We start from the raw sequence: 13,282 nt of genomic DNA, 5'->3' as shown, positions 1-13,282 counted from the left end.
CAAATATATTTGATATTAAAATAGGGTAACTTTTCTTTTGGCAAACGCTAGCGGGTACTTAACCTCCTAACTAAATATATATTTGTATGCCAGCAGAGAACGAAATATCAATACAAACGAAATGAATGGCTTTAGTCAGTGGTTCCAAACCTTTTTATATCGCAGATTTCTTTGGAACCATAATAGTTCTCCACGGACCTTCACGTTCAAAATAAATTTTGAGCGCTGGATATCAAAATTAATTTTGTGCGCTGGATATTTAAACTGTTTTTCAAAAATTGCATACTATTAACAAAAACTGAGACACAAGTTAAAGAAAACGATCACATGATCATTATATGTTATGTTATCTTGAAACCGTTGTTATTTTGAACAGAGCCGTAATGAGAGTGATGCGAGTGCGGTGACCGCCTCGAGCGCCAACATCCAGGGGGCGCTGAATGGATGATGGATTGGTAAAATTTTGTTTTACAATTAGTGTGAACACGTGAACACGTGTGCGAAGTTTTATCCGAATCAGAGAATGTGAAGTCTGATGACTTACTAATCATTTCTGGAATTGCTCAACTAAAAGTAATGTATTTTTAGAGCCGCCAAACTACGCTCTAAATCACGCGTGATTTTTTTACAGGCAGTAGCGGTATGCACCTCGAGGGCTGGCACTGGCCGAGCTTTATTTCGACATTTGAAGCGAAAATTTTGAGCGAAAATTATGAGCAAATTTATAAAAAATACATTCCGCTAAAACTGTAAATTTACATCACCGGACACGCACACACTCACGTATATTCATTTATAACCTTGAAAAGTCGAATTGACAACAAGTTTGTTAGTCTCGAAACCAAAATAACAGATCGGCTGAAAAGTTCGTATCGTTTCTATGAGAGGGCGCCACTAGAATTAAATCCATACTATTTTCAGTTAGTACCAACCTTCAAAAGATACGTGTATAAATTTGACAGCTGTCTGATTATTAGTTTGTGAGATATTGCATTTTGAGTGAAGCTACTTTTGTTATTGTGAAAAAAATGGAAAAAAGGAATTTCGTGTGTTGATGAAACACTACTTTTTGATGAAAAAAAGTACCGCCGATACCAAAAAATGGCTTCATGAGTGTTATCCAGACTCTGCACTAGGCGAAGCAACAATTCGTAAGTGGTTTGCAAAATTTCGTACTGGTCATATGAGCACCGAAGACGATGAACGCAGTGGACGTCCAAAAGAGGCTGTTACCGATGAAAACGTGAAAAAAATCCACAAAATGATTTTCAATGACCGTAAAGTGAAGTTGATCGAGATAGCTGACACCCTAAAGATATCAAAGGAACGTGTTGGACATATTATTCACGAATATTTGGATATGAGAAAGCTTTGTGCAAAATGGGTGCCGCGTGAGCTCACAATCGATCAAAAACAACAACGAATTGATGATTCTGAGCAGTGTTTGGAGCTGTTATATCGAAATAAAACCGATTTTTTTCGTCGATATATAACAATGGACGAAACATGGCTCCATCACTTCACTCCGGAGTCCAATCGTTAGTCAGCTGAGTGGACTGCACGCGATGAACCGAACCCAAAGCGTGGAAAGACTCAACAATCGGCCGGTAAGGTTATGGCGTCTGTATTTTGGGATTCGCATGGTATAATTTTCATCGACTACCTTGAAAAGGGAAAAACCATTAACAGTGACTATTATATAGTGTTATTAGAGCGTTTGAAGGACGAAATTTAAAAAAAACGGCCTCATTTGAAGAAGAAAAAAGTTTTGTTCCATCAAGACAATGCACCGTGTCACAAGTCGATGAAAACCATACTGAAATTGAACGAATTGGGCTTCGAATTGCTTCCTCATCCACCGTATTCTCCAGATTTGGACCCCAGTGACTTTTTCCTGTTCTCAGACCTCAAGAGAATGCTCGCTGGTAAAAAATTTAGAAGCAATGAAGAGGTAATCGCTGAAACTGAGGCCTATTTTGAGGCAAAGGACAAATCGTACTACAAAAATGGTATCGAAAAGTTGGAAGATCGCTATAATCGCTGTATCGCTTCTGATGGCAATTATGTTGAATAATAAAAACGAATTTTGGCAAAAAAATGTGTGTTTCTATTAAACGATACGAACTTTTCAGCCGAACTGTTAATACTTACCTCTGTCTAATATATATGCACTGTTATCATCGACATTCTCCTCTGAAATCAAATTGAAAGAGAAACCTGCATTAGTAAAAGTTGTCAACCATAACAAAAAAAATTATAATATTGATGTGTAGTAAAGTTCTTTCAGTGAAACTAAATCGCAGTAAAGTTAATTAAATTTGTATCGTTTATTTATACCCGGATTGTCAGAAAACTTGTTTGTTTTGCATCTTATGATACTAAACTCATGACTATGGTACTAAACCCATACAATAACAAAAACTAATTACACAGAGGCCTTCTTCAACGTGTTTTTATTAATGCTGTTTTTACGCGGATTTCCGAAGTTACGCGGTTCTTTTTAGACGAATTTTCATCTATCCGGTTCTCTTGTTTTGTCTTAGAAATGCAATAAACGTAGAGGTGGTGTTATCTCGAAATTTATTTTAAGTCAACTGTCTGCAGAATTGGTCGATTTAAAAAGAATTAGATCATCTTGCATCACAAAAACAATCTGGCGTCGAGAAAAAATTTCTTCAGTTCAGTCCCAAAGTCGTTCTTTTTCCAATTTTTTTTTAGATTACATTTCTAAGTAATTTGGTATCAAAAAAAAATTTTGATTTCGGATATCCAAAAAATTTTTCGGATATCCAAAAATTTTACGAAGTTACGATTTCTCAAATTCTCAGTCGATTTTTTCCAAAAAATCTGGACATATTAATCATTTCTAAGATATCTGGCATTTAAAAAAATGTCGTTAGTTTTGCGGTTTTTAATGTGAATTTCCGAAGTTACGCGTTTTCTTACGCGAATCTTCGAAGTAACGCGGATTTCCTAAGTTACGTGTTTTTTTTGCACTCTTTTAATACACGGTACGTATTCCCCGCGTGAAAAAAGACTTCAATGTAAACACAATTTTTTCAGTACCTAACGAAAAACAATGTGAAAATGAGTGATGAATGCGATACTTCCGGAACTGGAAACTGGGGTACGGTATAATGGAATTCATTTCAACTAATAAAGTTTTCAAATTGAAACAGTTATGAGCCCAATTAGGAAGAATTTTTAATTTTTATTTGCATTGTCGTTTTAAGCGATGGTTTGCAATTCCAATCACTCATTATCTGATAATTTTAGAGCTACAAGTCGGATCAAATAAAAATTGGGTAATTTTGTATAAAATCATAAGATCATCCCTTCACTAAGATTCACTAATCGCGTGAAAATCGATTAAGCATTCTATAAGATGTCGAAGTAAAGGTGTAACATTTTTTATTTCATTAATAATTTATGAGAATCTTTTTAGAAATCGAAGTGCGATATGGAGTTGTTGATCACTATTTCTGGCAGTTTCAGAACCGATAAACGATGACCGATATAACTGAAATAAGTTAATTCGGTCATCGACTATCAAAATGAAAAAATGACCCAATTTAAAGGAAATCACTAATTTGTATTTTTTGCTTCCAGCACCCACACACATACACATTGTATCATAATGTATTTTAATACCAGAACCAAGGGGTTCTGGTATTCTCCACTTCAAATTTGTTTTCGTTCTGTACTACCGACAAATCTTCTAATGGTAGATAAAGTTAAATTCAGATTAACTTCAAATTAAAGAACTAATCTTCTTTATTATCAACAATAAGGCATTGGTTTAATACTGTAGCAATTCAAATTCATTTCTCAGTTATCATTGAAATTTGGTTGCTTGAAAATATAGCATTGAACCGATTTTCAAGAACGCAGTCTCATAGCTTACTATTGAATTTTATTGCATGCGACTTACTGTTCAGGAATTACAGGGTAATATGTGTAAAATAATTAAAATATTTGAATTCAATTTTCTCGGAGATTGCTTAACAAATTTCCACGAACTAAGGCGCAAATAAAAAGACTTTTGAAATTCCCGAATTTTATACAGATCTGACTTCCGATTCTGGAATTACAGCACGATAAGTGGATTTTTTTTTCAATTTCATGGGCATTTTCCCACATGTGATGATGATAAGAGGTGCAAATTTCATGAAACTGATTGATAAATTCTTCTACTAATTTGAAAAGTTACTGTGCAATTGAATCCGGATCCGCCGGTTCCGGAATTTCAAGGTGAGTGTCAAAATTTTAAAATCGTCATATAAAAATTGGTACACACTGGTACGTGCAAGTATGAAAGAAGAAAACACAACACCGCCTCTACGATCGATGAACACAACGATTTTGTGCACGATATACAGAAAACGAAAGCCGACACCGTATTTCGGTTATGAAGACACAACCAAATCCAATGGCACCGAGCACACATGTTCTCTACGATGGGAAAAAAATTAAATTTCAGCTACATCAAACTTTTCGGGATACTTTTGGGAGCCATCTGGATTGCTCTCCAGTGAACCTTGGGATATGCAAGATATTCTTTTCTGAGACATTTTATATTGAAGCAATGTTTATTGAGAACCTACAGGGTTTATTGAGCAGGGAGGTTCCCTGATACCACGCTTGAACGATATTCGACGTGTGGGTCGGTGCCCCGTTCTGTTGAAATACATCATTTCCGTAGAAGTTCCGAAGTGCCGGGTCCACTACCTTCTCCTCGATCTCATAGTATGCAGCTATAATTTCCACGTTCCCATGTTTGGATGCGGTACCCCAAACCATTTCCGACACGACCCTGTGGAATCGTGGGATGGTTGGCTCTTTCAGTTTCATTAAATTTGCATTGTAGTCGTTGTTACCCCGTGAAATTTGCATTTCTTGTACGGCAGTCACGATCGACACATCTAGCTTAGGAGCAGCCTTCCGGATCGAGCGGTTTAATGTCAGATGAACCCGCTCCTTCACCACCTTGATGGCTGCTGGCGCCTACGTCGAACGCAACCATCCGAATCCAGCACGGTTCATGGTCGAATCCGTCTCCCAGTACCGACGGAAGGTGGTATAGATGAAAGATGCTTAACCCCGTGGTAATTCAACCGCCGAACCACAACAAATGACAGCAAATTGAGACCGTGCGCATAGGTTAGGCTTTATACGAGGCTAAATCTGACACCAAGGCCAATACACAGAATACACATAGTTCGTACCTACTCAACGATGAAAGGCTTTATTTGAATTTATTGAGCACTCTGTACAGTCTAAAGAAACCAACAAAAACCTGTTTTAATCCACCTAGTGGTGTAATGATATCTTTCTCATATCAATCATACTATCATATATAATACTGTGGTATTCTTCAAAATAATTTTCTTCGATTTTTAATACAATAACCGGAATCGGTTTGTTTGACCGTCTACTGATAAAAACTATCAATTGGAGAAGATTTGAGTTCGATTTAGAAAACTTTTTACGGTTTTCCGCCCTTTTCAGTGGTGGTATAAATTTTTAACACACTTTACCCTATACTGCCGGATTCGGAAGTCAGATCCGAATGAAATTCAGGAATTATGTATGGAACTACAAGACCTTTCATTTGAACCTAAGTTGGTGGAAATTGGTGGCGCCATCTATGAGAAAAGTTAGAACACATATTTTCATTTTTTTGCACATTTTACCCCATAACTCCGGAACCGAAAGTCGGATCCAAATAATATTCAGGAATATTGTATGGGACTACATCTTTCATTTGAATCTAAGTTTGTGAAAATCGGTTCACTGGTATATCTAGCGGGTCGCTTTTTATGTCCTCAAAGTAACGAAGGGGTCTAACCGAACCAATCAACATAATACGGCTAAATACCACATCCGAGAGATGTAACGCGAGTGATTGGTGCAGCCGAATTGCATTGTAATGGACGACGAGACGTAGATTAAAATGGACACCAAGCAGATCCCCGGCCTGGAGTTTTTCATTTGCAAGTCCCGGCTGGAAGTTTCGGAAGAAGCAGGTCGAATAATCGGTCAAGAAACACTTGGTGTGGCATGCGATTTGTGAGTGCGGTAAATCTAGCAAGCCGTACATAAACTAGCACAATAAACGTAGCCTGTGGTATGTCCTCTTGTGCCACAAAGGTGCTACTCTGTTTTGGCAGAATCTGGCATCGTTCCATTACGCGAAACCGGTGATAAAATAATACGAAGCCAACGATATTGCTTTTGTACCAAAGGAGGCATATCCGTCAAACTCGCCAGAATTTCGCCCAATTGAAAAATGCGATTTGTGGGTGCGGTTCGGGCCTTTACCCTAGGACAGGAAGTTGGTTGAATTTAATCTTGTAATTTACAATATATTGTTATCTCACATTTACAAAATGCACATACCTAAAGCAAATGAATAATTTAAAATAGTTCTGGGTCACACGTTAACTAATACATAAATTAAAAGTATTTGCCTAAAAATAAATAATTTTTTTTGAACGAAACAAATGGCTTGAAATCACTCTCCGATACCGATACCAAATAGTTTCAGAATTTTCTCAAAACGATATGCTTTCTTCGCTGCGAAAACTCAAACCGATCAACAAGTTTGTTTTCTCAAGATAATAATCTTTGCTTTGTCACGATTCCGCAGTGAGTCAATCGAAGGACTTTCGCACAGAGAAGGATATCCTCGAGTGGGTTCTTGTTTATCATTTCTAAAAAGTTTATCCTCTCTAGGAGAAGAACTGCCCAGTGGAATGTAACGTTCGTAATCGTACTGGGACGAACCCGTAATCTTTTGCCTAGGTTCTTTTGAATATCGACCTCTTTTCGAAAATTGATTGAGCGCGGGCGGCATTGAGGTAGCAGTCAGTCTATTATGAATATTATTCAATAAATTCAGGCCATAAACTTCAACAAATAAAAAAAAGTCAAACGAAGTGAGAATACCCCAGAAAATAAGTGAACAGGATATCTCCTCCCTTCTTTTGTCAACTGACTCGGTTTTTCGAACTGTGGTCCAGGGAGAGGAAAACGTTTTATGGATCAAGATATTTGGCACAATAAAGGAATGGTGGACCTTTTATTTATGTTGGAGTGGGATTTTCTGCTTAGCTTTCTTCACCTAGTCGAAAATCGAAGGAACAAATCTCCTCTCTAATCTTTCTACGCCAAGAGTGCTACCACAAAACGGCACTTTTTTGGTTGAGTGAGTGGATTACGGGCGAGGTTGTAGGGGGTGACAGAGTGTTGCGACACATACAGGCGCTTCCCGCTTTGACTGCTTCTGTTGGCCTTTCCCTCAAGGCGCCGTGTCGTTGGGCGATTGGTAGATTCCTAGCACCACTTCAGCAAGACTCAATTCAGTGCTTATTGCACTGTAATAAAATTGCGTTATAGGAAATTCACTTACAAAGAGATTGTTTCTCATTGTACACGGCCAAGACCGGCGGAAAGTGGAGGTAGAATTTATGACTTTCAGTTACTCGTGGTAGAGAACAATAGAAAGATCTCATTTGTAAACAAGCTTGTAAAATATATTTGCCTTTTCCCGATGAAAAATATAATCATTCGTCGTCGGGGAATCGCATTATCCAGTGCTGTCAAGGTTATTGATTGTTTGTTGTTTATGTTTTTCTCTTTTATGATCCACTTGACGTTGGTTAACTTCACGCCAAATCGCTGTTTGGAATCATTTATTTTGGTTATAGAGAGGATTCAAACAATTCTGGTACAATATGGCTATACAGTATTATGACGGTTCGAGTCTATTTCGATGCATTGTTGATAAAAGTGTGACGATTCTAGTAGTAATTCATGCAGCAGAGTATGCATCGAATTGATTATTATTTCATCATATTTATTCATTAACGTTGAAATAAGGTGCAATCGCAAAAAAAAATGATTCCATTAATCCATATATAGGTAAGCAAAGCCTTGGCTCTACGTTCCATTTGTGGAATTTTTCTGTTTCAACAGATTCCGATACCGATTTATAGCGTACAAAACTATTGCATGGCTGGTGCGAGGATCCTACCCACACTAAAGTGAATGATTTGAATTTTCAGTTAAAATTTGGCATTTCGATAGTTTTTTTATTTGAATAGTTAAATTTAACTGAAACTACGGACCAATTCAAAGTTTGACGGATGAAAAGTTACCTGGGTTTATTTTACACTGAAAATAAAATGATTACAAGTAGTAGGATAATTACAATACAGAGAACTTCGAGAAAAACTAACAGCGTTTGATAATGTGTTGAAACTTTTTATTTAAGCAGTTTTTTTTCGGAAAGTTACACAGTAATTAATACTTGAAATTTGATTTTTTGCAAGATTTTTTTCAGTGTCGGAAAATAACTATCGTACTGTAAAAAATAACTATGATCGCGAGCACGGTTGTTTTGGATAACAATAACGGTTCGATTGTGAAATTTGAACCAAAAGTTTAAATAATTCGCTAGGTGGTTCACAGTCAAAGAATCCGGAGGTCTAACATACGACAATTGACTTGTGAGGCCCTTGCCCTATGCATTAAACCGCGAACCCGGAACAATTCATATAAAGGTAGCGATGACCATTTTCAAGGTGCCATTTAAAACCGTTTCTACTGTTTCGGCTGTCAATTTTTGTTTACGTATTTTGCATCATGATAGGTATAGCATTTTTAATTGGAAGTAACACAACACGTATTGTATGGAAATGTTTGTGCTAAGTGCACATGACCTAGGACATGACAATTCGGAAATATCGGACTCAATTTACGAAACTTTCATCACTTGCTTGGCTGAACAAGCGCAGGTTTGACTAGTGGCTAGCGACATATTGGAGACCACACACCTGGAAAAAAAATGTGTAAATTGTAAAATATTCGAGCATAAAAAATGATTCATTTTTGCCCTTCTCATATAGAAAGGTTATGCAATCAATGTGAAAACCGCCTTTTGAACTGTAGTCCGGAGGACCGAGTGTCATATACCATTCGACTCAGTTCGTCGAGTACGCTTAATGTCTGTATGTGTGTATTTGTGTGTATGTATGTGTGTGTATGTATGTATGTAACATTTTTTTGCACTCACTCTTCTTGGAGAACCGATTTTCATAAACTTAGATTGAAATGAAAGGTCTTGTAGTCCTACACAAAGTTCCTGAATTTTATTCGAATCCGACTTCCGGTTCCGGAATCACAGGGTGATATGTGCAAAAAAATGAAAATAAGTGCACTTACTTTTCTCAAAGACGGTTTAACCGATTCTAACAAACTTAGATTCAAATAAAAGGTACAATTGACCTTTATAAAGCTCCTGAATTTTATTTTGATCCGACTTCTGGTTCCAAAGTTACAGGGTGATTAGTGAAAAAAATATTATTTCAAATTACTTCCTTAGTTTTCTCAGAGGTAGCGTGACCGAGTTCAACAAATGTAGATTCAAATGAAAGGTCTCATGGTTCCATACAAAACTTCTAAATTTCATTCAGATCCGACTTCCTCTTCCGGAAGTATTAGTTGAAGTGTACTAAAAATTGAATACCGTCACTTGAAGCGGCGAAACAAAACACGAAAACGAATTTCTTAACTTGCCTCGAAACTACTCCAATCGGTAGCCTTTGTTAGTAGACAACCAAACAACTCGATTCTCGGTTTCTGATTCACCGGAAATAAAACGTAAAATAATTTTTAAACTTGCTTCAAAACTATTCCAATTTGTAGTCATTGTCAGTAGACGGCCAAATATTAATTTGGCTTTCCTTGCTCTTGGGTTTTTGATGAACGACCAGAAATAATACCCATAGGCTCAAAAATGGATCCCAGTCACTTTTCTCGAGGCAACTTCGATCACACCGGTTCCCAGATTCCGGTTTCCGGAAGTACCTGCAATACTGGAACTCTTTTCGTTCCTTCTTTTGAGAATATGTGAGATATGAGAAAGGCATCAATACACAACTAGGAGGATTAAAACAGGTTTATATAATTGATATAACACATGTTCAATGTATTTGGACATATTTTAAGTGTCTCCTGAAAACTTCATACATGTGAGTTTATGCGCCTACTTGAAAGGCTGAGCATTTTGATACATATTCAACTCTTTCATGTAAAGTTATATAATTTTAAGAATTAAGGTCTTGCGTGGATTTGTTTCTCCTGAAAATTTCATAATTATTTGCTGTTCAGTTACAAATCAGTAGTCGTTAAGTTACAATGTCAGTCGGGAGTAACTTGCCTTCCCATAACAAAACCCTATTTTAATCCACCTAGTGGTGTAATGATGCCTTTCTCATATTACTCATTATATCATAAATGTAACAGTGAAATTCGCAAAAACAACTGTTTGTTGAATAGCAATAGGAAAATTTGTTCGGACCTAATCTCGCAAACTCTATAAATCCTGTTTAACCTGTAGTTCCGCAACCGATAGTAGTATCCACAACAAATTAAACAATTCCGTATGAAACTGTAAGACTTTTCTTCTGAACCTATAAGTTTGTGAAAATCGTTTTGGCAATCTCCAAGAAAAGTGAGTGAGATCCTTTTTGCAGTTTTCAATCACTATTTCCAATTCTTCCGAAACCGGATTCAGATAAACAGAATAGCCGAAGTTGGTTCGTTTGCTACTAAAAAATACGACCTACAAATTGGAGCAGTTTTGATCGTAGTTAAACCTATACTTACTATCTCATGCTCTATTTCGATTAAACCAATTCTGTTACTTCTGCATATGTAAGTCAAGCTAAACAGCATGAATCAGCAGCATAACACATGTAGTAGGATTTTTATTATTATTATTATTATTATTATTATTATTATTATTATTATTATTATTATTATTATTATTATTATTATTATTATTATTATTATTATTATTATTATTATTATTATTATTATTATTATTATTATTATTATAATTATTATTATTATTATTATTATTATTGACATCACTACACAACGTGTACGAAATAGAACAAAGCACGCCTTGTTCGCTTCTGTGTTTTCTTCTTCTTTCGGTGTTGTACATATTGTCACTCTACATGGCGATTTGAAAACTTTGACACTCATCGCCCTGAAACTGCGGAACCGGAAGTCGGATCCGGATGAAATTTCACAGTAGGTTTAAAGATAGTATGAACTTTAATTCAAATCAAGATTTGTGAAAATCGGTTCAAACATCGCAGAGAAATTGAAGTGAATTTACTTTTAGGAGTTTTTCTTCTCCACTTTCGGTGCTCTCGGAATAGGAAAAGAGGGAATCGGTAGTGCCGAATAGGAAAAGAGGGGATCGGTAGTGCAGACAGTTTTATGGGATTTGTACCTGTTTTTAGCCATCGTTCGTGGAAAAATACTAATAAAATTAGTAATTTTCCACTTATCACACTTTAGTTCCGGAACCGGAAGTCGGATCCAGATAAAATGTTCTACATATTTTTAGTAATTATAAGACCTTTCGTTTGAATCTTAGTTTGCGAAAATCGGTTGAGTTGTTCCAGAGATAATTGAGTGTAAACTTTTTCTCAAATTTTCACATATTACCATATAACTCCGGAACCAGAAGTCGCATTCAAATGAAATTCAATAGCAAGCTATGGGACCATAATACCTTTTATTTGCATCTTAGTTTGTGAAAATCGGTTCAGCCATCTCTGAAAAAAGTGAGTGCATATTTTTTTCATTTTTTTTGTACATATCATCCTATATCTCCGGACTCGGAAGTCGGATCGGAATGAAATTCAATAGCTGGGACTATGAGACCTTTCATTTGGATCTTTGTTTGTAAAAATCGGTTAAGCCATCTCTGAGAAAAGTTAGTGCATATTTTTGTTACATACCCACACATACACACACACACGGACACATACACACAGACATTTGCTCAGTTCGTCGAGCTGAATAGAATGGTATATGCCTCCGGACCTCGGTTAAAATGTCGATTTTCACAGTGATTGCATAGCCTTTCTATATGAGAAAGGAAATTTTCGTTTTAATCTAAGTTGTTTCTGTTCAATCATAAGAAAAATGATTTCAGGTTTTAGTTAATTGTACATATTGAACTCAGCACTTGGTGTGTTGTTTGGTTTTCACAATGTTTGTAATCATTTATCTCTGGACAATCTGCTTTGATGAAAATTGATACCACACTCTCAAATACGCTCGAAATAATTCCTACTGTCGTTCCTCAAGGAAGTCACTTGGGGCTGCTAAAATTTGCTTTATTCAACAACGATCTTTTCAATCGCATAAAATCAGAATAAAATCTACGCTGCTGATCTGAATATCTTCTGCTCTATTACTCCAAGTCTTGATTCTGCAGTACTTCAAGAAAACAACACCGATAAAAATAGTTTGTGAATTTACATTTATTTTCATGCACATATTTGGAGCAGGCAATTGAATGGAAATTTACATTACCAAACGAAGCGGTTTGTATATATACAGTCTTGTTCAATGAAAAACTAAATGAATTTTAATGTAATTTTACATCATTAAATTGATGTCTATTTCATAGTACTATCGGTTGACATGTCGTGTAAATTTCATCTTTTCTTTCTGTGAAGTTTTGATCAATGTTGTTGGTGGAATGGCAAGCTGCTCAATACAAGTTAAAGTAAGATCACGAGCTTGAGGCAATTGCTAGTTTTTCTTTGTTTTAAATATATTCTTTGAGACCATGTCATCGAAATCGTAGATTTCAGTTGCAGATTAGGTGTGCTATTGGAGAGCAAATTTAGCTTTTACGACAGAATTGCATCAATTACGACTAAAGTATTTTCAACACCGGGATTTCTGAAACAGCACGGAACGACCGAAATCAGCTCTGCGCCTAATTCGTATTACTGTTTTTGAATTAGTTGATTTTAACAACAAAATTTCCAAAATAACTATAAAATTAGTTAAAATTTAGAATTTACTGTGCTGAAAAAAACTCTTACTTTTAGAGAAAGTGTTTAGTTAGCGAATATTCTGGACACAAACCAGCAATATTTCAATCCAACACGAAATTCTCATTGACAACTAATTTCGTTATTAAAATCAGAAACTTTGATTCTATTTATCTATCACCGTCATTACTGAAGGACAGCAGTGTCAAACCAAACAATCCATTAAAAAGCTAAAAGGGACAGTCTTGTTGAAACTGCTCGCAAATTGTTTAGATGTTTTTCGCATGTGTTACGATATATCCTTATATAATTTTCTAAACCGATATGTAAAAATGACGTAAACTGTTAGTGGAAAGTGTATTTATTCAGAATTTGTGCGCAGTTAAAGCGATTGTGGGTAATAATGTTTT

General features: G+C 36.0%; 1 protein-coding gene across 1 annotated transcript in view; it reads right to left on the bottom strand.

Moving 5' to 3' along the window:
• Positions 1 to 13,282, bottom strand: part of LOC131433092 (lachesin-like) — a 76,748-nt gene that overhangs the window by 37,631 nt on the left and 25,835 nt on the right. The window contains exon 2 of the mRNA XM_058599880.1: positions 2,152 to 2,193. Within this exon, the coding sequence (XP_058455863.1) occupies positions 2,152 to 2,193 (42 nt within the window). The remainder of the gene's footprint in view (positions 1 to 2,151; positions 2,194 to 13,282) is intronic.

This window comes from Malaya genurostris, chromosome 2, assembly GCF_030247185.1.
Source record: "Malaya genurostris strain Urasoe2022 chromosome 2, Malgen_1.1, whole genome shotgun sequence".
NCBI lineage: Eukaryota > Metazoa > Arthropoda > Insecta > Diptera > Culicidae > Malaya > Malaya genurostris.
This window is presented reverse-complemented; position numbering and strand designations above follow the sequence as displayed.